Genomic DNA, 27,361 nt, shown 5'->3' with positions numbered 1-27,361 from the left:
CACTCGAGTGAAGAGAGGGGCAGAGCTGTCAACCGACCACCACCAGATGGTGTGTTGGGTCCAATGTTGCGTGAAAATGCCCTCATGTCACATGACAAAACTCCGAAGTCACATTGCCATGGATTACACGGTGCATCCTCTCTGAGAGGTAAGAACTAATCCAAGTAAGTGCTGAGCCTGAAATACCAACACATGTTTCAAGGCATTCCGAAAGGCTCTGGATGTTGTGGAGCACTCATGGTTGTCATGCCTCTGCAACATCGCATGGACATCGGGTACAGTGCTTCTGGATTGGTAGGCCGGGCAGGTGGTTGCCTGTTCAAAATTTAATTGCGACAGGACAAATAGTTTGTGACCATTAAAACTGTTTGCAAACGTCTTTGCAACCTTTTGTAACATTTAACGAACCCTGGCGAAAAAAGGACATTAGCTACGTATGCTCACATAATCACTTTTTAAACACAAATAATATTTTAGAGGAATATCAATCTGGTTTTAGGATGAACCACTGTACAGAGACTCTTTTAAGGATTTTAAATGATATTAGGTGCACTGCAGACATGAGAAAACTCACAGTCTTGGTGCTACTGAATCTAAACGCTGCTTTTGATACAGTAGATCACCAAATTTTATCAAATAGACTTAAAAACCTAGTGGGCATTATTGGTACTGTTTTTAACTGGTTTTATTCCTATCTCACAGACTGACCTTTCTTTGTAAGTATGGATACTTGTTCCTCCAGAACCCATGAAATTAAATGTGAGGTTCCCCAAGGTTCAATTTTAGGACCAATACTTTTTAATCTTTATATTCTTCCCCTTGTGGATGTCATCAGGAGACACGGCGTCAGCTTCCACAGCTATGCTGATGACACACAGCTGTATATTGCCATGTCTCCTGATGACACAGGACCCATTGATACCCTTTTAAATTGCATGTTAGATATTAAGTCATGGATGGCAGAGAATTTCCTACAGCTCAATCAGGACAAAACTGATGTTTTAGTTATCGGCCCTGAAGGTCAGAGAGAGAAACTTTTACCAAAACTACAAGATTTTAAACCTTCAGAATGTGTGAAGAGCCTGAGCGTCATCTTTGACTCTGAGCTCAGTTTTATTTCTCATATTAAAAATGAAACGAAGATAGGTTTCTATCACCTTAAGAATATTGCCAGAGTCCGCCCGTTTCTCTCTCAGGCTAACACGGAAGTGCTGATGCATGCTTTTATTTCCTGTCTTTTAGATTATTGTAATGCCCTGCTCTCTGGCCTCCCCAAAAAGAGTATCTCTTTTTTACAACTACTCCAGAATTCAGCCGCTCGGGTGCTGACAAGCACCAGAAGGCGGGCACATTACACCAGTTTTAAAATCGCTGCATTGGCTACCCGTGTGTTTCAGGATAGATTTGAAGGTAATTTTATTAGTTTATAAATGCCTTAATGGTCTTGGGACATCTTATTTGTCTGATTTGCTTTTACCATACCAACCCTCGCGTATCCTGAGGTCCTCTGGCGCCGGCCTTTTAATTATTCCAAGGGTGAGGACCAAAACGCACGGCGAGGCTGCATTCAGTCATTTTGGTCCTCAACTTTGGAATAGCCTGGCAGAGGACGTCAGGTCCGCAGAGACTGTTGATATTTTTAAGAGGAAGCTCAAGACACACCTTTTTAGTTTGTCTTATAAATAATGTAAGGAATGTATCTTTTTCTTTTTATTGGGGATTATTTTTACTTTATCATATTTTATCATACTGATTTTAGTTCTTAGATTATATTACTGTTTTGTCTTTTAGTTTTGTTGTTAGCTTTTAGCTCCAGTGTTTCCTGGGGCCTCCACGTTGGGGGGGGGGGGGGGGGGGGGGTTGCTGCCCTTCCCGCGAGGGGCTTCATCGCAGGGGCTCCTCAGGTCCAGGTGACCGGGGGCCTCCACACTAGGTGTGGCGTCTCCCCGGCTAATCTGGGCCGGGGGGCTCTGTGATGCTGGCGCTGCCCGTGGCCCGTGGGCTGTCATTCCCCTCAGTGTGAATGAGCACCTCTTGGGTACCCTTTCCTCATATGGTTTCTCTGTGCCATGTCATGTCTTTTTTAACACAGTTTATCAGGTTGTGTGCTTTGGGCATGTGTGTGTGTATGTGCGAGTGATGATGTACTGGCGGATATATGTCTTTGGGTTTGTTGGGAGGGAGGGCGTGAGCGGGTCTTTTTAAGTTGTGTTTTGTACATTTTCATTGGACAGCACTTTGGGTTGCATTTTTTTTGTATGAAAAGTGCTATATGAATAAATTTGATTGATTGATTGATTGATCTTTAGTAAATCATTTCACCATCTGTGCATGCTTTGTGAATTAGCCACCATCTGTTTGCTCCATTTTTACCAGTTAGTGCCACGCAAAAGCCATGCAATCCTTAAGTGAATTTGTCCCTCTGTTGTCTGCAATCTTAGTATTATGGCTTCAAAGAAATGCGGCATCTATGGCTGTAATCATATTCAAAGATGAATAACTATGTCGCTCAATACAGCAGAAACCCCTGCAACAGACTATCTAACTATCTATCTAGCTATCTATCTACATATCTATCTAGCTATCCATTTTTGCTTGTGCTATTCAGGATTGCGCTAGGTGATCTGAAACTTATACCGGCTGTTTTTAGGAAAGAGGTGTAATACACTGGAATGGTGGCTACTGAGACACAAGTCAGTAATGAAACAAATTGGGACTTGCTTGGCTAAAATTTATGAACAATTTGACTTGTGTCAATATTGACACAATATTTCAATATTTGTAAGCATCAGCACAGATACTGTGATAATATTTGTAAGTATCAGCACAGAGGGGGTGGAGCATTCTTGATGGGCCCTTATGAAAGTCACTTTACCACAGTACTGGGCTGCAGGCGGCTTTGGGGAAATCAAAACGGGGACCTATCAAGGGCCCTGTGAGCTTGTGGGCCCTCGGGCGACCACTCCCTTGCCCCCGCTCTGCCTCCGCTACTGTTTGAACTACTTGACTAGAAAAGTCAAATAATTAAGATGCATGTTGGTCATACGCTTGATTTAGAACACAATAAGAGACAATACAAAGACAGGTTTTGAAACTATTAAAAATCTAATGTCAAAGATGATGAATCAGCCGATCAATAAAATTAAACCCTGTGTAACTGTATAAAATGTAAATTTCGTATTAGTAAATATACTCTACCACATTTTAGTCCATGCAAAAGAATAGGCCCTGGTTCACCACAGAGGTTTGGGGGTCAGTCAGTCTTCATCAAAACAAAAACTATCATAATTGTGCTTACATGGTTTGAAAGTCAAAGATCAGATGTATAAGTAAATGTGCCATGTCTCTGCTAGATGCGTTATTCATCACCTCCTCCACTTCACTTGAAGCCCCACATCAAAGCAGCAAACATTGATTGTGCACTGCCGTTATTGTTACACTTCTTGCACCACATTGACCGCAGCATGCTACGCTTCCTCCGCTTTTTTCTTTACAATCGTTGTGCATCTCCATCGTGATGCATCTAAGATTCGATTATTTTACTCCGTCGTGGATCGTCATGGCATTTCGAATTGATCAAAAATTATAATGGAAAACACCTGAAAGCTTCAAATTAAGTTATATAGTGCATTTATCTTGCTCATGTAACGGAATCGTAATTTTCTCAACAGTGTTTTAAAGTTATGCTTATTTTCTGCTGATACAATGTGTTTTAAAACTGCTGAAAAGACTCTTGTGAGAGATCAGGGTGAGCCTATTAAATGATCTGAAATGTGAACATTAGGATGAGACTTAGTCATTTTTGTACAAGGGGTACCTCTTGTTGCTAGCAGGTTCTGGGTGTGGAAAATCTGGATTTTTTAAAAGGCACTGGAGCATCAGTCCAGAGTGAGTGCTTTGTAGTTTGTCTCTGCAGTCTGTTAGTCCGCAGCTACAACTTTATGACCCCTTGCACAATACAATATGTATAAAATACAAGAGCAGTATCAAATATTCTGCCTTTGGAAAGAATAATGTTCAGTTTTGATTAACACTGTCTGGCCTTGGGAGGTATTAACAATGAGTTCATTATCGTGGTAGTTAGAAACTGCACTTCATCATACTAATGTTTTTTACTCTTTCACATGAATCGGTTACCAAATTACATTACACACACTAAGTGTATGTGCAAGAGTTTCTGAATGGTCGAGACTGAGACGCTCTTTCATTACACTGTGTCGTTCCACATGAATTGGTCAACAACCATCTCTGTAGGTAGTTTGATGTCTGAAACTACAGGAATGTTTTTAATGTGTTTGCCTTGTCAACATGTATGCTTGTGTGTCCCTATTGGTGTTCTTCATCCACAAAAGCTTAAACTCTGTAAGTGGCACCACACACAGTATATACTGTATTGAACACACACTTCCACCAACTATCCTATAAATCAGAAGTAATTGGCACTCTTTGGGCAGCAAAGCCATTTGGTGGGTGAATGCAAGGCTAATTAGCATACAATGATCTAACTTTAGCATTTGCAGTAGCACTAGTAGATCACTCCCACTAAAGTAATACAATCCAGCAGCTATTATGGAAGTAGTTTGATATCTTTTTTGTGGGCTTCAACAAGCTTTTAACCAGCCTCTGTAAGTGCTATAGTACCATACAGATTTACCTGCTGCTCCTCACGTGATTAAATTGTTCAGATTTCATGTTGTGGGGCATAGATTAAAGAGGTGTGGAGATGGCTGCAACCACAGCCTCCAATATGTCACAAGTAATTAGGCTGATGATAGTATTCCCTATTCTGCACAAAAAGGTGTGTGCTGTTAATTAGAATGATGAGCAGTTACACTCTAATAAGCCTATAGACCATGAAAAACAAGGCTTCTTTTTGTTCTCATTCGACTTGCCTCCATCTAACCATGATTGTCCATATAGTCACTGGAATGTTTTTAAATGCAAGCTCAGCTAAGCTGAAACATACAGTACATCTAACCCAGAGAAGGTAATGTTTAGTGACGGGATGTTTTTAGGAACAAATATTTTTTGTTGGTGAATTCTTTCCACCACAATAAGTAGGCCTACATGTGAACAGATTTGTGTGAACAAAAGACATTCATTTGTATTATCAAAAAAAATTGTGGATCTGATTCATTTGTATCACATATAAGTACCAAATTGTGAATTGTTATTGTGGCACTTTGGTATCAAGCAAGGACCATTTTATATAGTAGCATCTTGGCTCGGCTGAGCTCTACTCCACCTTTGGAGTGGTCGTTACACTTCAATATGGTACTACAGCGATCTGCAAAATACACACAAACAATACATTAACAGGACTCCAGACTGCCCCTAAATGGTTGCATTTTGCGCCTAAAATATGAGACAATGCGAGTAATCTTTTCATCCACTCGCGCCAAGTGCGACCGGTAATCTCTTCTTTTTAAAAAAAAAAAAATATTTAGTTTATTTTTTATTTTTTAGGGTGAAACATCTTTTGGTACTGACACACTTCTGTTCTACGCTTCATATCAAAAGACGTTTATCACCGGAACAACACCAGCGGACACAAACAGGATCTTGTGTCGCAAGAAAATAACGGGACACTCTGGCAGGCCGTAACAGCCTGCTAGCATGTTGGCCTGCCAGAATCTGTATCTCCTAGTAACTTTGCCTAGGAAAAAGGGATCCTGCTCATATTTGCTACAGTTACTCAAAATGATTCCAGGAATACACAGAGTAAGTCACTTGATGGTTGGGATTCACCATTTTGTGATTGGAGGGAGGGGGTACAGATTCTGGCAGGTGCTCCCGCGGCCAGGGGATACAGGGGTAAGTACTTTGGCACAACACCGTTAAGTAAATAAAAAAAGTTGTGCTTGTACATTGTTGGAATGTCAGTGCAATGTAAATATTGAAATACCTTTGTCATTCAGTTATTCTTTGAAGCATTAACATTAATGATGTGTGTGCAATGCCTTCATTTTAGTGAGATCAATAAAAAGTCAACTATGAAATAAGCAAAACTTAAAGCATTATATTGTGAATCGAAGGAGCCTGTTCCGCTTCCACACGGCCACCACCAAACAATTCTTAATCAGACCTAGGGGTGGGCGATATGACGATATTAGATCGTTAACGTGTTCACAATCTCATAAAGCCGAAAGATCATTTGATCGTCTACATGGCACATTCTAAACAGTTTAGCTCTGACGTGTATACCCGACCGACCAATCACAGCACGCACAGTGCACCATACGTGACACTACCCGCCTCCCTGTTTGTTTGTATAGCGGGGAGTTATAGTGGAAAGTTACCACAAAGCAGAGTTGGTCCCGAAAAGAAAACTCCCCATCCACAGTGTCGATTTGTTTTGGCTATTCCTCGGAGGAGAAAGCGCAAACCAGTTATTTGCAAAGTTTGCAGAGACTCAGTTCGGACGTCAGCGCTGACAGCCGAAGCAAACGGACACATGGTAGCCAGAGGCAGCCGCTAGCTCCAAGCTAACACAGTCATTTAACAAGAGCACCCCATATGAAAAACAAGCAAGCTGTGTAAAGAAGTAACTGAGGCAGTGACTTACCACCTTGCTGAAGACATGATTCCCATTAAAACAGTGGAAAACGAGGGGTTTAAAAGACTCTTCAAAGTACTAGACCTGCGTTACGAGCTGTGTTGTTATCAGAGCTGGGCAGTCCGTCTCGGGGCCGGACCGGTCGGACCCTTTGGCCCGGCCAGATGCCCGCGAGGCGGCCAAATTTCATCTCAGCCTACTCGGTGAAAGGCTTCTTTTTAGGCTTCTTTCTACTCCCGCATCGGCGCGAGCGACAACTGCCACATTGATTCACAAGACCTACACGTTGTGCTGTTGGCAACAGGTCTGCAACACATGCCACGCACACATCAGGAATTGTTGCTGCGCTGATTGGTCCATTATGTCACAGGTTGCAATGACATACAGTTTCCCCCAGAGGAGAGGATGCACCACGCAGCTTGTTGCTGCTGCAAAGCAAACTAGTTTGGCAGCGGCGTGGGTGTTATATCACGTATGCGTGTGTAAAGAAGCTACTCACCCACGTTCCCCCTTAGCAGCCTCCTTCCAGATCATTTTTGCAATAAAATTAAATGCATCGTCTAGTTATCTCGGTCCCTTTATGGTTGTAGCAGGCATGATATCCATTGTTGTCGCTGTCTTTTTGAAACGACGCCTCCCAACTTGGAACATAATTGTTTCAAAACAACTTGTCTCCACGAGTATAGTCAAGCTGCGCGCAGCACTCAAGGATGACGCTGGCACAAGGTGGAGTTTATTCACTTCTTCTGGCGTCTTCCCTACTTCCGTGGTTTACTGGAATGCTTTTATTTTGAAGGCCGGGAAGTGTGAAGGAGGGGAAGTGTGGAGAATAAATAAGTAACTCATTGAATGCTTGCATACTTGTCGTCTGTTGGACCCAAATAATTATACAATATGACAAAAAACATATCACATATCACATATAACATATTCACATATCACATTTTGATAAAACCTGTTCAGAAAGCTTAGCTGATTTAAAATGTCTTTTTTTTTCTGTTAGGGTTTTATACACATTTTAAATATGTTTTATATGTTTAACATGGGCGGCACGGTGGTCGACTGGTTAGCACGTCCGCCTCACAGTTCAGAGGTCGTGGGTTCGATCCCGGCTCCATCCTCCCTGTGTGGGGTTTGCATGTTCTCCCCGTGCCTGCATGGGTTTTCTCCGGGTACTCCGGTTTCCTCCCACATTCCAAAAACAAAAACACGATGTAAAAAAAAGAATCATGATAAAATCGTGATCATGATTTAACTCAAAAAAAATTGTGATATGATATTTTTGCCAGATCGCCCACCCCTAATCAGACCCTGCACAACACTTTTTCTCCCCAACAAATCCTGGGACAAATCCTGGCCTGGTCGCCAGTCAGTCGCAAAGCACACTTATAGACAGACAAACGTTGACCCTCATATTTACACTGTCTTTGAATGGGAACTGAAAAGATGCTTGCCTGCACCGAAGTCAGGCGAACAAATTCAAATCTACTGCAAACACTCTTGTCCATACCCACAAACATAAACTGAGTGTGAATTTTGTGGATAATACTTGCACTGTCAGTCTAAACATTAACTTTACATTTTTAGTTATAAATATGTGTGACTTAATTTATACAATACTTTGGGGTTCTGTTGTCGAAACTTGCACGATAAGATGTGAATTTAAAACATTGTAGTTTCTGCAAGCACAGTATTTATCAGTAATATGGTGAAAATTGAGCAGAATTTAAAAATTTACTTTGCGAGTCAATTTTCCGTGTTTGCGCCTAAATTTTCGAAGGGCCGACTGTGCTCCTGGTAAAAGACTCTGGAGCCCTATACCTTTTTGCCCGTCCGGCCGCGACCCTCCACCCTTGACCTGGGTACCCTTCCGGCCGCAACCCCCCAGCCATATTCATAAACATTGTCGGCCCCCGCCCTGTACTACATAATGAGCCATAGTTGAGTGCTGGGCGCAGCTTGAATATACTCCCGGACACAAGTTGTTTTGAAAGAAGCCTAAAAAGAAGCCTTTCACCGAGTAGGGCACATCACACGCATGAGGGCCGATTTAGTTGGCCGGACTAAAATCTACTTCCGGCCATGCTTAGTCCAGCCATTTGAAAAAATGTGTCACCCCCCCACCCCTCCGCCCCAAAAATGGGCATCGGGCCGGGCCGGCCCAGGGACGGACTGCCCAGCTCTGACATTATTTATTGGTAGGCCTGTCAGGATGGCTCATTTTTCTGGATGATATATTTATCCAGAAATTATCACAATAAATGATAGTGTCATTTGTTTGTTTGTTGTTGTTGTTGTTGTTGTTTAAATGCCAGCGGGCTCGAGCAAAAATATTTTCTTTTTAAGTGAAATAACCATTCAATTCTCAAGGCTATGGAACATTTGTATTGAAATGTAGTACAAAAATATCTTAATTTTTAATTATATTAATTATAATACTCTGTACTCTAACATTTTTTTTTACAACAACAACATTCAGCAAATTAACACAACACATACACCACATTCAGTATCTGTAGTGGCAGAGTAAAATTGTCTTTTGTTTCCTTACTTTCCTCTTTCCTTCCTAAACAATTGAACTTTTTCTATTCTTAAAATTCGGTCGGGAACATTAGAGCAGCACTGCGCATAGGACTGCTTTATTGTATATATAATTAATATTAATGCTTCAAAGAATAAATCACTCACAGAGTTATTTACTTTAGCAGTGACCTTTCAGTAATGTGCATTGCACACATACTGCACATGAGTGCACACATATTTTTAATTAAATGCAGGACCCCAAACATTTTAGTGCTAATGGTCATTTTCATATGAATACATTTTCAAGGACTAAAATGAAATCACACCCCACCCACCCCTAAAAAAATCACTTACCATAGACGTACTTCAACAAGCCGTGCCCGTTTGTATTCCAACAAGTGTTAATTACTATGACAGTACGTCGCAGTGCAGAGCTGGGCAGTCCACCTATGTGACGAACCGGTCCATCTATCCGCCTATGACGGATGCCCCTCTTCTAGGCAATAAACGATAGACGGGAACCTTAAAAAAAATCGGCGGACTAAGCATAGTCAAAAGCCCTTTTTTTCCCGTCTATGTATTCGGCTATTGTCAATTTCGCGGTGAGGCTTCAATGGCCCGGCGATGCTTCCGTTGGCCGCGGCCGAGGTCCTAAAAGGTACAAGAAGGGAAAAAGGTCCTAAAAGGAAACACATTTTGTCCGGCTGCAGTGAGGCTTTCATGCCACGGTGAGTCTTTCATTTTAAATATAGGTCAGTAGCCGTAGGGGGTTGTTAGTGGTAGGTGGTAGACTGATATGCTAACGGAAGCTCATTTAAAATGTTAGGCGGACCGGCCTATAGGCGATTACTATTTGGTCCGGCTGGACAAAACGGCGGATAGTCGGACGGCGGAAGGGAACCCCGGCTGCAGGCGGAAGGCGATAAGCGGACCGGGTAAATTTTAGTAAAATGCCCAGCTTGTGCAGTGTCATAGCGTTTGCTTTCCATCCAACCATGTTGTGAACCAATTACCCTCACTTAAGTCACAAGCGTGCAATAAGGTTGTCGTTGTAGTCTGCGCATTATTGGACATCATAATCTGGTGATGAAACAAAAGTCGCTTTGTACCGCAGTGGTTGACTGCAAGTGCAGTTGCACTGAAGCGTGGGGAGTGTTTAGCGAGATTTCCACGATTAATAAAATGCAACAGTCCTGAACCTAGCGATTTCCCACTATCTGTTGTTCCAGATCACTTGTCTTGTGTGTTATGGATATGGTGTGGGAGGTAGACAGGCTCAGCAGTGCAGTTTGAGTGGTTAGCATTTGCCTTAGCCTAGCCATAGTCAATCTTGGCAACCCCGCTTTTTTTAATGTTTGCTACCCGGCTTACGGCGCCAGACCCGACAACAATCCACGCAGGTCCCGCTATCTCATCTGGGATGTTAAATGTGCGGTAAAAAGTCTCTAGAACTCGTCAATTTGGACTGTAATCCAATGTCGATTAAGTCCACGCGATTGTAGTATCCAGCAGTGAAGGTAAAAGTACAGTTAAAAAGGAAAAGGCGCGGTTTGCTCGTCATCACAGTCCGATGACTGCCTGAAGCTGCTTACGCTGAGGCGGGGCCACAACCGTCACGCCGGGTGACCACAGAGGTAGCCTCAGCTCTCAGTAAGGGTATGGACCCCAGCATGCATTCATGAAAATGTTTATCCCAAGCTTCAATATTTATGATAAATATGTGTTTTAGAGTCAAGGGGATTTTGGTTGGTTGTACATTGTACATGTACTACAATCTATAATTTTTTCTGGTGGCCACACTGTGAAAGGGCGCCTGCACACCCAAATTGGGCACGCCATAGAGCCCGCCTTAGCCTGGCAGTCCGTCAGGCTTATTCAGCACTGGGGGAAACCCTGCAGAGTCCAGCAAAAGGTTTAGGTAATATTAACATGTTTGCTTGTTCTTGTCATTTGTTGCTGTGTAGCATCCAACAATAGCAAATAAGCTTGACAGTTTGTTTTACATTATCCATTTAGTGTTGCCTGATTTCTAACCCCGGATGACTAGATTCTAGAAAAAGCATTGTATGGTAGAAAAGGGCATAAGTCCTGTCTTGTCCACGTTTTGCCCAGTCAGCTGTGAAAGATTCTTACTCTCTGCTATCCCTAAACAGGATAAAAGGTATGAAATGGATGTTTGTTTGTTTTTTCTGTCTACTGCTGAACACACTACATAGCTTGTGGTATACTGCTCTTCAGTGTTCCGATGCCATCATGATTTAAATTCTTTCTTCATCCAAACCCTTACTAAAATGGTATGGGTTGCATTGCAGCATAAAAAATAAATACATATTCTTTCTCCCTGACAAGCCCCGAATCCAAAGCCCTCTTTGAGAATTGCTAATAGGTAATACTTCTAGGATTTCTTATGTTGAAATGGTACAATGAATTTTTTAGGCCTGTTCTTTGTACACCATCTACAAAGACCTTTGGAATGGCCGAGGAGAATACCAAGAAATGAATGAATACCAAGAACCACTATATTTTTGACGGTGTTTTTTTTTTTTTTTTTTTTTTCCTCCTCCACAGAATGTTTGTTGACAAGGCACCACTGAATGCACTGAAGCTACAAATTGGGTGGTGACAATTGTTACTGTTTGAATAAGCTTTGCTCTGTGATTTCTGATAGTGGAATACATTCCGCGTGACAAGCATTTCATTTCCCCAAACGACCTTCATTCTCCAGGGAGAGCTGAAAGAAAGCAGATTCTGCTGTAATTAGGCGAGCTCAGTGACAAAAAAAGAAACACCCAAAGTGAAGGGGGTGCATAAAAGAGAAAGAAGAAGAGTGAAGGAGAAGATGAAGGTGTGGGGGGGGGGGGTGCGAGGAGGAAGGGAGATAATGAGAAGCAGGGTGACAGCATGAACAAATGCAGGGGGAGGAGGAGGGCATGTGAGGAATCAAGTGGCTTGTTTGCCTGTGGCCGTCTCTCAGTGTGATGTCGTTTTCTCACAATGTTTTAAAATACGAAAGATTGTATGTTGCGGGCACGCATGGTGTGTAACTTATGTCAGCTGTATCAATGAGGTGTTAATTTGTGTCCATGTTTTGAATTTTATTTCCCCGGTGTACACAATCAGGTGGACAGTGAGTATATATTATTTGTGGTTCATATTTTGACACGGATACTCCGAGTTTTAGGAATACATTGTATCCACACGGTCTCCTGACAAAAGGCAGGTTACAATACTTTGCTATTATACAATATTAATTTTACATTATGCCCCGTGAGTGTCCGGAGGGAAATGGCAGAGCGCCGTCAATCTGTAGCCAGCGTGTCCACACGAGGGAGTGTGTTAAATTTGTGTACGAGCGTGATGTAGCAGTGTGGATGACAGCGTTTCCACCAGTGTGGATGAGAGTTATGCAATGCACTTCAAGTTATCATATTTTTGCTTTATTATTTTCGAAAGGAAGAATTTGTGAATGTAGCAGCTCAAAAATGTGTTCTTCTTTAGACCATATAGTAGTTGAAACTAGAAGCCAGGCAGTGCACTCTATTTCAAAATTCGATCAATTCCACACCAAAGGCAGAATTGTTACTGACTGAATAATTACGGTCATTACCATGCCCACACAATATATTAAAGTAAGCAAGAGTGTTGAAATATGATATCAAGAAAGGATTTGTTATACAGTGGTGTGCAGTTATAGAATCACATTTTCTTCAATTATGAACTTGTTCCTAATCCCCCCTTCTGTCCTTTTTTTTTTTGTGACAGATACGGTGATGGATACAAGGACAGCAACAGCTGAGCTGGGCTGGATATCTTTCCCCGCCAATGGCGTATGAGCATTTTTCTTTGTTTTGAGGATGGATATGTGAGCGTGAATATGATTGTGTGCCGAAGGTAGAATAGTTTTGAATGCACTTCAAGGTGATCAATTATTGAGATGAAACAGGATTAGCATTATTGTAATTAGCGTTAAAATGAAACGCAAACAAAAGTACAGATCCATATCCTGAAACCATTGTTCGAATTTGAATACAAAAAAAAAAGTCAAATCTCAGCCCAACTCAACTTTATTTCAAGAGCACTTTAACAGCAATGGCTGCATCAATAATTACATAAATAAATACTTGCACACATACATACATATGTGTTTTCTAAGTTAAAATACACAGGATCTCTCTTTACTTTGGCATTTAGCATATAGGTGCTGAGTTTTATTGTTGCACATGTTGTGTGAAGTTGTTCGGGGGTGTGTGAGAGAAGCAAGATTGAAGTCTCCAGCGACCAGACTTGATGACACCAGCATGATAGACGCGATAGACGTAAACTTGCAATCACGGCGACGGCGTACTCATGTTTGCTACAAGATAAGTTTAAATGTAAACAAAGAACTGCAGTCTGCAACCCCAGACTTTTTCTTAACACTCTATTGTAAATGGCAACCAAAATGAATTTTCTTACATACAGACCCCACAACTTATACGCCGGTACAGCCAGTGCATATGGAGGCCTCCACTTCAACGTATTTTCCTGAATTCGTATATATTACACAACGTTTCACCTGTAACTTATAAAAAATATATACAGCCATATCCCTCTTTTTCTTTTCCAGGTCAAAAAGATATCACTTAGGCTGCCTTCCACAACGTCTTATTTCTTATTTTCTGTGTCAGTGCCGCATGTTTTAACTCATTAGATATTCCATCCGTCCATTTTCTCACCCTCCAAGTCACTGAGAGCTGGAGCATATCCCAGCTGACACCGAACAAAAAGCAGACTACACCCCGGATTGGTTGCCACTCAATCACAGGGCACATATAGAGACAGACAACCATTCACACCGTCACTGAGTCGGAACTGAACCCACACGACCTGCATGCAAGTCAGGCGAATGTATCATGACACAATCAGTGACCTCATCGGATGTTTTCTAATTAAATAAAGTCAGCTTCAGCTAAGGTGATGGCTTGTGTTTGCATTGCATATTGCTGATAATAGATGCACAACACGGTGCAGCACTGACCAAGACTGAGAAGAGGCAAAATGTGCAGATGAAGCGAGAGCTCAGTTAAATCTGAATCAAGGTTTAGTAAAGCCATTAATCATTTAGCTTCTCTTAACTCCTCTCTCTCCACACTCATTCCAACCCCCCATCTGCCTGTTTGTTTGACACACTAACATTTTCCCCAGTGGGAGGAAGTGAGTGGCTACGATGAGAACCTCAACACCATCAGGACGTATCAAGTGTGCAATGTGTTCGAGGCCAGCCAGAACAACTGGCTCCTCACCACATACGTTGACAGACGGGCAGCGCTGCGCATCTATGTGGAAATCCGCTTCACTGTCCGAGACTGTGCCTCCATCCCCAGCGTCCTTGGCTCCTGCAAAGAGACGTTCAACCTTTACTACCTGGAAACAGACAGGGCCGTGTCAGAGGGCATCAGAGGGGTGGAATACTGGGCAAATGCCCCCTTTCTTAAGGTAATCACATACAACTTTTGGTAGCAAGAAAAAACCCAAGAACGATTATTTGAATCATTATCACATCATTAGAGATACTCCAATGGTACCTTGATTTAAGAGTGTAAGTTTGCTTTGTGCCGTGAGTCAGAATTTGACACAAAAGTGTTTTATTTTTCTCTCTTTTTTTTTTTTTTTTTAATTTTGTCGAATAAAAATTGGTATGTCACTTGGTATCTTAGTAAAACCTCACTTCCTGTCCCTTCAAACGTGGTGCTGAGCCGAGTGCTCTGCGCGCCCAAAAGGAGACACGGTGGTGCCATGTGTTCGATCCCAGAGTTGGGTGCATGCCACAAGAGTAAAACGCCACTGGTTACACATGCGCATCCGTAGCAATCCCCGTGGGATTGTACAAGTACTCAGGGCTCAGGTAGCGACCAATCACGGCTCAGCTTCTGAAAACAGCTCAGCCGTGATTGGTCATTACCTGAGACCTGAGCAGTTGTGATGTCATTTTCGGTCGACAGAAGTGACAAAATGGCCACCCCCAGAGATGGCTAAAAGCAGGTGGATTACCTCTTATTCCACGAACGCAATATTTATTGGCTTGTTTCAACTAGTGGGCTTGCATATAACACATTCTTGAAAAAAATATGTTTGGGTTTACTTCTGCTTTAAGGAGCTATAGCTTCCAACAATGAATCACATATCCCTGCACTACACCTCTACAAGATGGTAGTAGTTTTCTATTGTGTTGTGATTTCTTGCTATCTGTCCTACTTTTATGCTATTTGTTTAAACGATAATTCAAACATCAATGCAAGTGGTAGGCACAGCACCATACTTAATACTTCTGCTGGTTTTCCTTCTCTGTCTCGCGCAATAGGTGGACACCATTGCAGCAGATGAAAGTTTCTCCCAAGTTGATTTTGGCGGGAGGCTGATGAAGGTGAACACAGAAGTTCGAAGTTTTGGCCCACTGTCCAAAGGAAAAGGGTTCCATCTGGCTTTCCAGGATCTGGGGGCCTGTATGTCCCTCCTTGCTGTCAGAGTTTTCTACAAAAAATGTCCCAGCATAGTTCAGAACTTTGCTTACTTTCCAGAGGTAAGGAATGTACACAGTTGCTCTTTAGAAGTGTCTTTGGTGACATAGTTTTGTGTACTGTACTTGAAGTTTATTTGAATTTTAATGAAATGTATTTTTACAGACACTGACCGGAGCAGAATCCACATCACTTGTCATTGCCAGAGGAAGTTGTATCCCCAATGCAGAGGAAGTGGATGTACCCATAAAGCTTTACTGTAACGGTGATGGCGAGTGGATGGTACCCATTGGCAGCTGCAGCTGTAAGGCGGGTTATGAGCCAGACAGTGACAACCTGTGCAGAGGTGAATCTTTGTTTTTATTTTTGTAGCCCATGAAGTCCAAAATGACCTTGTACAAAAAAATAAATAAATAAAAAAAAGAGAAAAATAGAAAAGAAATTCAAGCCAACCCAGACATATTTTTTTCACGAATGTTATATGCAAGCCCACTAGTTGAAACAAGGCATTCTGATAAATATTGCGTTTGTGGAATAAGATTTAATCCACCCATTTTTAGCCATCTCAGGGGTCGGCTATTTTGTCATTTCTGTCGAACGAAAATGACATCACAACTACTCAGAGCTCCGGTAACGACCAATCACAACTGACCTGTTTTCTAAAGCTCAGCCATGATTGGTCGTTACCTGAGCCTTGAGTCTGAGCCTGTGTCAGTCGACAGAAATTACAAAATGGCCGCTCCCACAGATGACTACAAAGGGGTGGATTTTGCTGCTTAACTCATATTACACAAACGCAATATTAAAGAGATGGTTGGGTAAGGATGGCCATGTTTTCACTAACAAGTTCATTTTATATATTTTTTGATCAGGAAAATTAAAAGAGTTGTCATTTTCTATTTTATCAATAAATTAGGAAATATGTGACTCCATGAATAACGCCTCTTCTTAATGAGGAGAATGGCCACACCCCATACCATTCTATCCATGTTCGGTCAGAGTCACTGGAGGGACCGATTAAAACTCTCCATTGGAAATCATTGTACTTTCATTGCTTATAACATCCAAAAACGGTGATCAGTTGGCACCATAATTCATATGGACATCCCTACTAATGACCACTTCAACATTTCAAAAGGATTAACCTCTCCGTGGCTGATTTATATGAGAATGAGGAAATGTAGAAGTGAGCAGAGCTACATAGATTTATGCTGGGACGAGCGCACACATCTTCTTTGCTAAAAAGAAAAAACAACAACAACAAAAAAACACTCTTTGCTGATCACGGTTTGGACGGGCGAGGCATTAAACACCAGTCAGGATATTTACAGAGACTGAAGTGGGAATGAGTAGACTTGCACATTTATTTGGATGAGGAATAGTCCCAGTTTTTTCGACCTACAACATTCCATCCAATTTGGAACGTAACAGCCGAAACGGTACCTTCCAATGCGGCCACACTCGGCTGTGCAGTCAGCCTCCTCGCTGGAACTTTTTGTTCGCTGAACATTAACGCTTGTTCAATGAGGTCTTACCTCACCCCCACGCCGCTTCACTCTCTCGCCGAAGCTGGCGACTGCAAGCGGTGTCGGACAACCCCGCAACATGAAGACGCAGGCTGGGCAGACAGTAAGGAGCTAATGTTGTTGTGCTAATGCCTGTTTAACGGCCTGAAGCTAGTTGTTGCTTTTAGCCGTGCTGTTATCCCAATATTAGCCGGGGAGGGATAAAGATCAATGCTTACTTGATGCCTGCCTGCTGCTCGCTCCCAGCCGCTGTCTGCCTCCTGAGAGTTGACACAAGTTTAGCGTAGCTAAATGTCCAGAATATAACCAGTCGGGGTTTGTGTGCGCATTCATGCTATTGTCCGCTTCAGCCTGTGTAAGTGGAGAAGCGATTGCCACGGTATTTTTGATTTTGTGGAGGTGATCATGATATCACGTTTTACGTCAATAGATCCAAACTCTTGTGCAGAACACTTTTATACTTTCACAGGTTGAAGTGGACAAGAGTAGTAATGTGCATTTGCATTTAATGGCGATAGGTCGCTGTTTTAGACAACAGAACTGACAAAGCGAGCAATATTACCACGCTTGCCTCCCTCCCGTGAGGTAGACCGCTGAGACCGAAAAAATAACAAGCCGAGCTCCAAAAGGGGGTGGGCCAATTTGTCGTAAATCTAATCATAAAAAAAGCCCTTAAATCACTACAGAAGTCTTTTTTGGGGGGAGGGGGCATTTGGGTCGATTTTCCCTATAAAGAAAGTACAGTTGTCTTGCGGACTAAATTGCTTTTGCAAACGTCATTTTGCCCAAACATGTCCACTTTTTTTTACACCTTATCCGGTCGTCTGGAGATGTTTATAAATTCATGAAAATGTCAGGCTTTAATTGGCTTTCACGGGACCATGCTTTTAATTGGACTGACGTTTTGTGCGACAAATGACAGGTGGAATGTTTTTTTTCTTTTTGTTGCTTTAATGAGAGACGGGGTGCACCGTTACCGGCGTAATTGTCGTGGACATTTGTAGGCTGGGGGCAGGGGTTGTTGTTGGAGGGAGTTGAAGCCCCTGGTTAAAATGTGACAAACAACACTGCAACTCACAAAAATGTTAGCATTATTTTGATACTCATCCACTCTGACACAGCTGCCAACTACCACTTTGATTTGAATGTTTACAGTTTTGCTGCATTCACACTGAAAATGGCCACAAGCAACTTGGCAGCAAAATTCTGGTGAAACTGTGTTGATGTTAACTGTATAGGGGATTTAGATTTGCTGGCGATCCTTGGAGGAGTTTGTTTTGGCATGACACCTGAAAATGGGTCAAAGCCCTAAAATACATTACACTACCACCAAAATGTTTAGCAGCCTGTGTAATCATCACCAACCTGGTCAAATCCAAACGGACCTCACAGTCCCTCACTGATAGACGCCCGTTTTGCTGACGAGAGACGGAATCGGGACCCAGACTGCATTTACTGTATATGTACAGCAGGTGGCGGTATGCGCCAAAGAGAGAATCATGAGCTAGTCAGGCTCACCAATGAATGACTTAAGAAGTAGTAAAGTAGCTTTGAATACGGAGACAGTTTTACAGAGAAGTTTTTGTGAGTTAAGTTTTACATTTCCATTTTTATGTTTGGAAAGAGTGGGGTTGGGTGGTTGTGAAATGGTATTTTGCGGGCCGACACTCCATTTCAGAAGGTGGCAAGAATGCACCAAAAGTTGTATGCCAAACGCTAAAAGACAGAAGAAAAGGAAGACGACTTCAAAGAAAAAACATTCATTATAATAATGGCTACTTTATTTCAGTTTGCACAAGGACGATGAAGTATTTTAATCCACCAGGATTGTACCTATAGCAAAAATGTGACACGGGAGTCTGGTTAAGTTAAGCAAAACTTTAAAGTAAAAGTCTTAAGAGTTTAAGCGGCAGCAGGCTCCCACTAAACAGTTCAGTAGATTGGCAAATAAGTGTAGGCTGTGAAATGTCAAATACATGTGATTGTAAAGCTGTTTGAGCATCAAGCCGACACATTCCGATGTACATAATGCACTCCATTTAATGATGGATGTATTTTTCATCTGTTCTGGACCGTTTTTTTTTTTTTTTTTTTTTTTTTCCCGGATTGACGATTGATGGACTCGCGGACCTTTGATATTTACTGATGGAAAGGCGGTTAAAATAGCAAGATGGACTGACCGACAGATGATAACAGTTTGATTTGGCTTGAAAAAAATGGAGGATTGACGGATGACGGACAGGTATCCAGTAGTGTTGTTCCGATACCGATACTGGTATCGGGATACAGTACAACTATACATCCCGATACCACATTAAAACACTGGTATCGGTATCTGCAAGTACTTACAAATAATGTGCCGATGCCATTTCCCGATGCTGTACCAGTAAAGTAAGTAAAAATAAAAATAAAATTGGCTAGTGGAAATTCTGATTAGCTTGTAAGAGAGTCAAAAGTTAATTTAGAACCCAGGTGCGAACCAGTATGCAACCATGTTACCGGATATAATTTTTTTTAATGTTAAAGTTCTTGTTCGGTCCATTAAACATCATCAATGGTGCGCCTCCCAAGGCTGAGTCATTTCAATCTGAATGGTCTCTCAAAAATCTCTTTTTTTCTTCTTATGAATGAATGATCAGATGCACAGAAACAGTCTCAGATGTGTTTTTGCTTAAGGAAGCAACCCACAGCAGAAGAAAGTTTGGCTGAAGATGGCACATAAATACTCTTCATCCTCTAGTGTTTCTCATTTGCACTCCCTTTTTATCTGCCGTATTTCCCTATTCCCTACCTAAAGTAGTTCCCCTCATTTCTCATTTTCTCGAGAGACTAATCCATTGTATGTGTGCCTATGTCTGTATGTATTTCTCTTGGTGTGTGTTTCTGTTGTAAGAGTGTGTGCTTGTGTGATGTTCGTGTACATGTGGTGAAATGATAAGTGAGTCTTTCATTCCATACTAATTAGAAAAGAGCAAATTAGTTTTGTGCTATCAGAGAAATGGAGATATGGTATTACAGTAGACATATAAGGAAAAGGGAAAGCTTCTTTCATCACTTTCATCACTTTCCACTTTGATTCCTTAATAAGGACTCAAAGTGGAAAGGTAAATTAAAATGAAAGGACAGAAAATGTGAAGTAACACTTCACCACCAATTTCTCATGCTGTTTTCCCCTCAGAATGCAACTCCACTAAACTGATTTGTATTCATAATACATTTTAAAAAAATTAAGTAATTGTAAACAGTGAAGATCCAGCTCCTGGAAATGATCTAACTTGAACTTCACCTAATGTTGTGGTGAGTGTGTATCATTATTGAAAAGACTTCTAGAAGAATTCTAATACAGTACAGTGATGCAGACGGGGAACGCAATAAGTGTTTAGTTTTTTAAAATTGAATCAGTCACTTCGTAAAACCTCCGCCATCGTTAACCCTGGATTTGCTCAGTCCGTGTTTCGCAGTAAGTGCCACCGACCCATATATTCGATCAAATGCAATGATGATCATGCAGAGAAAAGGTTACTGTCGGTAAAAATTGCCTCACATACATTACATTCATTTGTATTTAAGTTGTTGAGTTCACCATATTGTTCTCGCGGTGCATGGACAGATACACGCATACGGAGTAACCACACAGCTAATTTGCTTTGGTGTGGAAAGCTTTAAAGATTGTTGAGATCACTCAACAATATTGTACTGAGTAAGCAGGAAAGACAGGTACTGCTTTCCAACTCAGCACGTCCATTTCCAATTGATGTGATATGACGTGTCTCCAGTTTGCCATCGCTGGCACCCTTATGTGGTAGCATCATGAATGAATACAAAAGAGAAAAAGGAATCGCTGCCTCAACAGTTCATAGTTAGACACATGAATGAGCTTTGAAAGCAAGACGTTGGCAGGGACGTCTCTGTGAAGACGACTAATGGCAGGACATGTTGCCATGGTGACACACCAAATGCTTACGAACTTGTTGCTGAATAAATGACCTTGACAAGCCAGATGTCTGTCGGCCTATTCAAAGGACACACACACATCGATGACAGTCCTGAAGAGATGACTTCAAAGGAAGGCAGATTTGCAATTATGAAGGCGTGCAAACTGTGCATGAATGCAAGAGACTGTGTTGGGAATTGGGAGGGAGAGGATCTGATGAATGAATAATTGTCATTTTAGGCTTTTGTGTTATAGTGTAAACTTCATTTATGTATACATGAAGTCTGACTGCTACCTGGTGACAGAAAAGAGTTTCTTGTCTGACTCTTTTTGCAATCTATTTCTTTGGTCAGATCTGCAGTTTCCAATCACTGATGTTTCATTAATAGCTCAATGGTCAATTATATTAATTAATTAATTATTTAACAATTATTTACTCCTCTATGTCTGCATATAGAATTGTTCTCTCCATTTAGATTTACATTAAACCTGCACTTGTGCTCTGTATTTTGGAGGTTAAGTGAGATAAACACAGTGATTTTATATATATATATATATATATATATATATATATATATGTATATATATTAACCTCCAATATATATATATATATATATATATATATATATATATATATATATATGTATATATATATATGTATATTAACCTCCAATATATATATATATATATATATATATATATATATATATATTTATATATATACATATATATATATATTTATACATATACATATACATATATATATATATATTTTTTTTTTAACCACAACGGTCAATATGTGGATTAACGCTAGTATGAGAGAAGTCATTTAGCCGTTTTTCAAACTTTCATGTGTTTATTACTCTGCGTATATAGATAGATGCGCCTGGCCTCTTGACTTTTCCTAATTCTGTATATATTTCATTACCATAGTGTAATTTTATGGTATTAAACGATATTAAAATTGTTACGAGTCATTATTCCTTTAACTACGGCGTCCCAGTCAATTTGACGGTTCTACTTACTTTTAGTGTCAAAATCCTGGTACTCCTAGTGTTAATTGTACTGTACAAGCGTATATTTACATTCAGTGTAAATTCGGTAGAATTCCTAATTGAAATATTAGTCATGTATTTGTTTGAATACATCACAGAATATGCAGGCACAATGAGCTTTATGTGCATTAAGAAATTATTGCAGGAAGGAGACAAGTGAGTGAGCGAGTGACTGGACCCTCGAGTTAAAAGGGAAGCCTCTATCATATGCGTCAATGCCAGGGGTGTATTGATGGAATGCAGCGTTTATACTTACTATTTTATTTTGGATTACTTTCTGAAGCTACCGGTAAACAAACAGAACTTAAAGGGGGAAATCAACCCAAACATATTCTTTTTCCAGAATATGTTCTGTGCTGGCCCACTAGTTGAAACAAGCCATTCTGATTAATAGTTTGTGGAATATGAGTTAAGCAGGAAAATTTAGCCATTTCAGGTGACGGCCATTTTGTCTCAGGTGACGGCCATTTTGTCACCTCTGTCAACTAAAAATGACCTCACAGTGGCTCAGGGCTCAGATAACGACCAATCATGGCTCAGTTTAAGAAAACAGGTAAGCTGTAATTGGTCGTTACCTGAGCCCTGAGCCACTGTGAGGTCATTTTTAGTTGACAGAGGTGACAAAATGGCCGTCACCTGAGACAAAATGGTGGCCCCATAGATGGCTAAAAACGGGTGGATCAACTCTTATTCCACAAACGCAATTCCACAAATGCAATTTATCAGAATGCCTTGTTTAAACTAGCTTGCATTGAACATATTCTTGAAAAAAATATGTTTGGGCTGATTTCCACTTTAAGTTCTGTTTGTTTACCGGTAGCTTCATAAAGTAACCAAAAATAACCATTTTAAGAGTCTGTTGTCTGAACATATCAATAAGAGCAATGCAGCTTTGACACTTTAGATCAATCCTAGATGAAGCCCAGTTATGAAATGAGACTGATGTTTGACACTGATGTCATCGTAAGATGATCTGCTCCACACACAGCACATCCAATATGGATGACAATGGTGCTGTGCTCTTCTTTAGAGGAAAGTTGGTTTTTCGGAAGGGGGACGTGAAGAAGCCAGAAGAGCTTAAACAGATTTCAGCAGACAGAGCATGAACAGAGAAAGTGCGCTAAAGTGCCACTAAAAGATTAAAAGTCAGTCAAGCAGCCAGACGTTTTGGTGCCAGGGTGATAATTTCCTTCACAAAGTGGTTCTCTGATGAGTTGAACTGCTCGATTGCTGTGAAAACATTTAATTGCAAATGCTACAAACAGTGCCGTACTGTAGTCTACACAACTGTACAGTGTATGTCTTGGCTTTAACATGACCTTTTGCTACACTGTTTGCCACATGTGAGCAATTGTAGAAAAACACTGGCGGAACTAATTATAATGGAAATTTACCAGTACAGTGTAATGCTATTGAGTCCCATGGTTATGTTGCATGCTGTGTTCCAATTAACTGTAAACAATTGTATGATATGATCGTAAATCTCCAATAACTGGTCCCGGTGTACACAGTGAGTTAAGTATAATATGTTTTTTTTCTATTTTGATTTTTTATTTATGAATAACCTGGATAATCAGACAGTACACTTTCACTATCGGCCAAGGAACCATATTTGGTCACTTTAACTAAGACACACATAGCTTGATATAAGATAGATATCGATGGCGACGGGCTGAAAAATTCTGTCACAATTTAGTAAATGTAATATTTTTTCGCAAATCGTTACTGTTGGTCAGTACACGCGTGGATGTTTTTATAAATTATTGACCAGTCAACTGTTGAAAATGGCTTATTCTCTTTGATGATGCAGAGTTAATGGTTGAAGCAACATTTTTGGGGTCTAATGAAAAGTGATGATTTTGGAGGTACAAAGATTCCACCCGACGCCATCTTTATTGTCATCATACAGGGGCAATAAAATGTGGGCAGAGCAAGCCTGTAGATGCCTGAAAAACAGCTAAATGTACAGAATACACACGTTACCATATCTGGCTTAATGATTGTGCATTTATATATATATAATTATTTGGGAAAGTAGTTTTCAACACCATTCGTTAGTTAGTTAGTCTGCTTGTTTATTTGTTTGTTATCTTGTCCTGACACCTTGATTTGTAGTCCAGTATTTGAGTTGGCCTTCATGAATCCTTCCAAACTGAGCATCGAATCTACACTGACGCTATCATCCATTACAACAGTCCTATTTTTTGAGGGGATGGCAAATAATGAAACAGCATGTCTACAGTCTGATGAACAAAAAAGTACTTCTTGCTCAGAACACGTCCGCTCGAGTTGAATGATGAAAAACTTAAAAAAAATGGGGGCGCACCATCATTAACTATTCATAGGTGCATAAAGTCTTAAAGGGTAAATCTTTTGATTTAACAGATTTAAAGCACTCTGACCCACATAAGAGGATCAAAACTGTAAAACTGTTGTCTAGTAGCTACAAAGAAAATTAAAAGAAGACCCTACAAAACATGCTTGTGTGTCTTTTCTAAATAATGTACAACCACCCAAAAATCCCCCTTTCGGTCCCACTGTCAACACAACGTACAGTATTTGTTAACTTTGTGTATGAACTCTTAACAACATCATAGTAAACTGTTATAATATACAAATGTACAATTATCATATTCCAATTTCTTCACAGCTTGTCCACAGGGCACCTTTAAATCATCCCAGGGGCCCGGATTATGTCAGCAATGTCCACTTAACAGTCGGTCCACCGTTGAGGCTGCCTCCCTTTGTGGTTGTCGGAATGGTTACTACCGTGGTGACATGGACAAACCACAGGACTTGTGCACCAGTGAGTCACTCTCTGTCAAACATCCACACAAAAATAAACAATTTATAAACTGACAAAAACAAATTCATATTGGGATCATAATGGAACATGCTTTACATAGAGCACTGTAAGTAAAGGACAACACCGCAAGTCAAAGATCTTCACAAATTTACCATTTCAACATACCAACTATGACAAATTATGGATACCACTATAAATAATGCAGAATGACTTATTTGCCACTAAACTTCTCAATTGTGTTCTACACACTCTTTATCTCCCGCCTTCCCCGTGAACATCTCACTCGTTGATCCCACCCTCGGTTGTTTGTCATTGGCTGGCTCTGTCACGGCGCACATGAAACGAGGTTTGTGATTGGCTGGTCTTAGCACAAGCAACTTGGTGGGCGGACACGGCCCCCGATGGGGCCACAGATCTGTATTTCAATTTTCAAATTACACTGCTCAACAAATTGTGGCTGCATTTTTTAAATCTGAGATGCAAGTCAACTTTTCTAGATGCTTTTTTTTTGCGCTGATTCCGAATCTGTCCTTGTTTTTTTTTTCTCTAGTACATGAGGTTTTCATAATAATATAATCATAAAATATCATATGTAATGTAGTAATATATTTAGTAATATTTATGAATTAAGGGTTGGGTTCAGCAATAGTTTGAATTTTTAACTGGAAAGTCATAGCTATTAAAAAAAAAAAATCTATATTGCTCAAGCTTTTATAGGTCAAACATGAAAACAAAGAAGGAAAATATGTCAAGAAGCGCATATGGTAGAAAAAAAGGAAAGACATTTTTTAAATCAGCGTCAAAAATACGTTAAGGCTGATTAAAATTTGCTGTTGACCAGTGTTATGCAAAAGTTTAAATGACAGTGCTGAAAAAGAGTCCCATCTTTTCGTCTTCCACATTCCAGTGGCTTTTTATTGAAGTGAATATCTGTTTAGAGTTTTGAAGGGCCTGCATTGCTATGCAAGACGAGAAGCAGGGTTAGAAACACACTCGCTCTCAACTCCACTGAGACGTGGTGGAAGTAGGTTGAGACATGAATCATTTCAGACTGTCTCTGCAGCCAGTCACATTTTGGGTGTGTGCTTGTGTGTGCGCGCGCGCATGCATGTATTTCTCCTATTAACCGTTAACATTCCATCCTCCAGCCTCCAACAGTTGTGCAGGATGTGAGTAAATGTTTATCGGGATTCTGCATCCAAATTTGTTTTCTTGGCATTGACAATGCGTACAAGGAGAATTTTCTTCCTACGTGCATCTGTACTATGTTTAGACATGTGCACGCCCTCGCTGATCTAGATACACCTTCATGGTTTTTAGGGAATTAAAAAGCTGGTTCATGCACAGTTCACTCACTTTATTTCACTGCTGAAATCGATGCTAATGCTTGACTATGAAAGGCAACGCAACAAACATGACCTTTACCTGACTGAGTGGCAGTGATGCGATACTGAGGGAAGAAATGATGCAGCATTGTGCTGTGATCTTACCCAGGTTTCACTTGTATGCTGATATTCAAATCATGACCATCATCATATCAATGAAAAACTTGCACGTCATCTTGAGATTACCTTTTTACCTGGCCTGTGTTTACATTTTTCCACCGATTTGACCCATGACGTTTGAGTCTTTTGATGCGGCAAAATATTATCTGACACAATACAGCTCATGCGTTTCATCTTTAACTCTAAAATTCTGAATAATTGGGACCCCACAGTGCTTGTGTGACATTTTGGGTTATTTCATGGTAGTGATCTCAAAATAATATTAGAAATGATTTTTTTCCCAAGTGTGTAGCAAAATAGTTGGCCACTTACTTCTCCTGACAGTAGGGAAAGCAACTCACTGCAACAATGGCAGCACACACACAAATTGATGGTGATGTAAGAAAAGCAGGTTTTCACAGTGAAAACGTCTTGGGTGTCAAGGTACTCAATGTACACTGCTCCATGAATCGCCTTGGTCCTTTCATTTCAAGGGCAAACAAGAATTGAATTGAGTTTTAGCCAAATAACTCTGTAAACACCAATACTGAGGGACTTGACATCATAAAATAGTTAGCTTCCTTATTTTATTTTAAACTTAACATTTGATTTACCTTTAAGAGTGTTTGATGACAGCTGACAGTCATCATTGAGAGCAAGTCAAAGTACACGCAAAATAAAGCTAGTAAAACAAAATCAAATACAATTACAGATTACGTATCTGAACCCTAAAGCGGAAGTCAACCCAAACATATTTTTTTCCAGAATATGTTCTATGCAGGCCCACTAGTCTAAACACTGCATTCTCATTAACATTCCGTTTGGGGAATATGAGAAACCCACCCGTTTTTAGCTAGCTCAAGGGGCGGCAATTTTGTCACTTCTGTTGACTGGAGATGACATCAAAGTTGCTCTGGGCACAGATAACAACCAATCATGGCTGAGCTTCAGAAAACAGGTGAGCCGCGGTTGGTCGTTAT

The 27,361-nt window shown here is 40.7% G+C and overlaps 1 protein-coding gene across 2 annotated transcripts in view; it reads left to right on the top strand.

Moving 5' to 3' along the window:
• Nucleotides 1–27,361, top strand: part of LOC147138144 (ephrin type-B receptor 1-like) — a 93,414-nt gene that overhangs the window by 19,801 nt on the left and 46,252 nt on the right. Inside the window, exons 2-6 of one of the 2 annotated variants that reach the window (XM_086046309.1) lie at nt 12,842–12,906; nt 14,264–14,554; nt 15,420–15,638; nt 15,742–15,922; nt 24,742–24,897. In XM_086046309.1, coding sequence (XP_085902435.1) covers nt 12,842–12,906; nt 14,264–14,554; nt 15,420–15,638; nt 15,742–15,922; nt 24,742–24,897 — 912 coding nt within the window. The remainder of the gene's footprint in view (nt 1–12,841; nt 12,907–14,263; nt 14,555–15,419; nt 15,639–15,741; nt 15,923–24,741; nt 24,898–27,361) is intronic. The other variant, XM_086046310.1, reaches the window with a different exon arrangement.

The sequence above is a fragment of the Filicampus tigris genome, chromosome 12 (assembly GCF_054856515.1).
Source record: "Filicampus tigris isolate MCC_2025a chromosome 12, RoL_Ftig_1.0, whole genome shotgun sequence".
Classification (NCBI taxonomy): domain Eukaryota; kingdom Metazoa; phylum Chordata; class Actinopteri; order Syngnathiformes; family Syngnathidae; genus Filicampus; species Filicampus tigris.
This window is presented reverse-complemented; position numbering and strand designations above follow the sequence as displayed.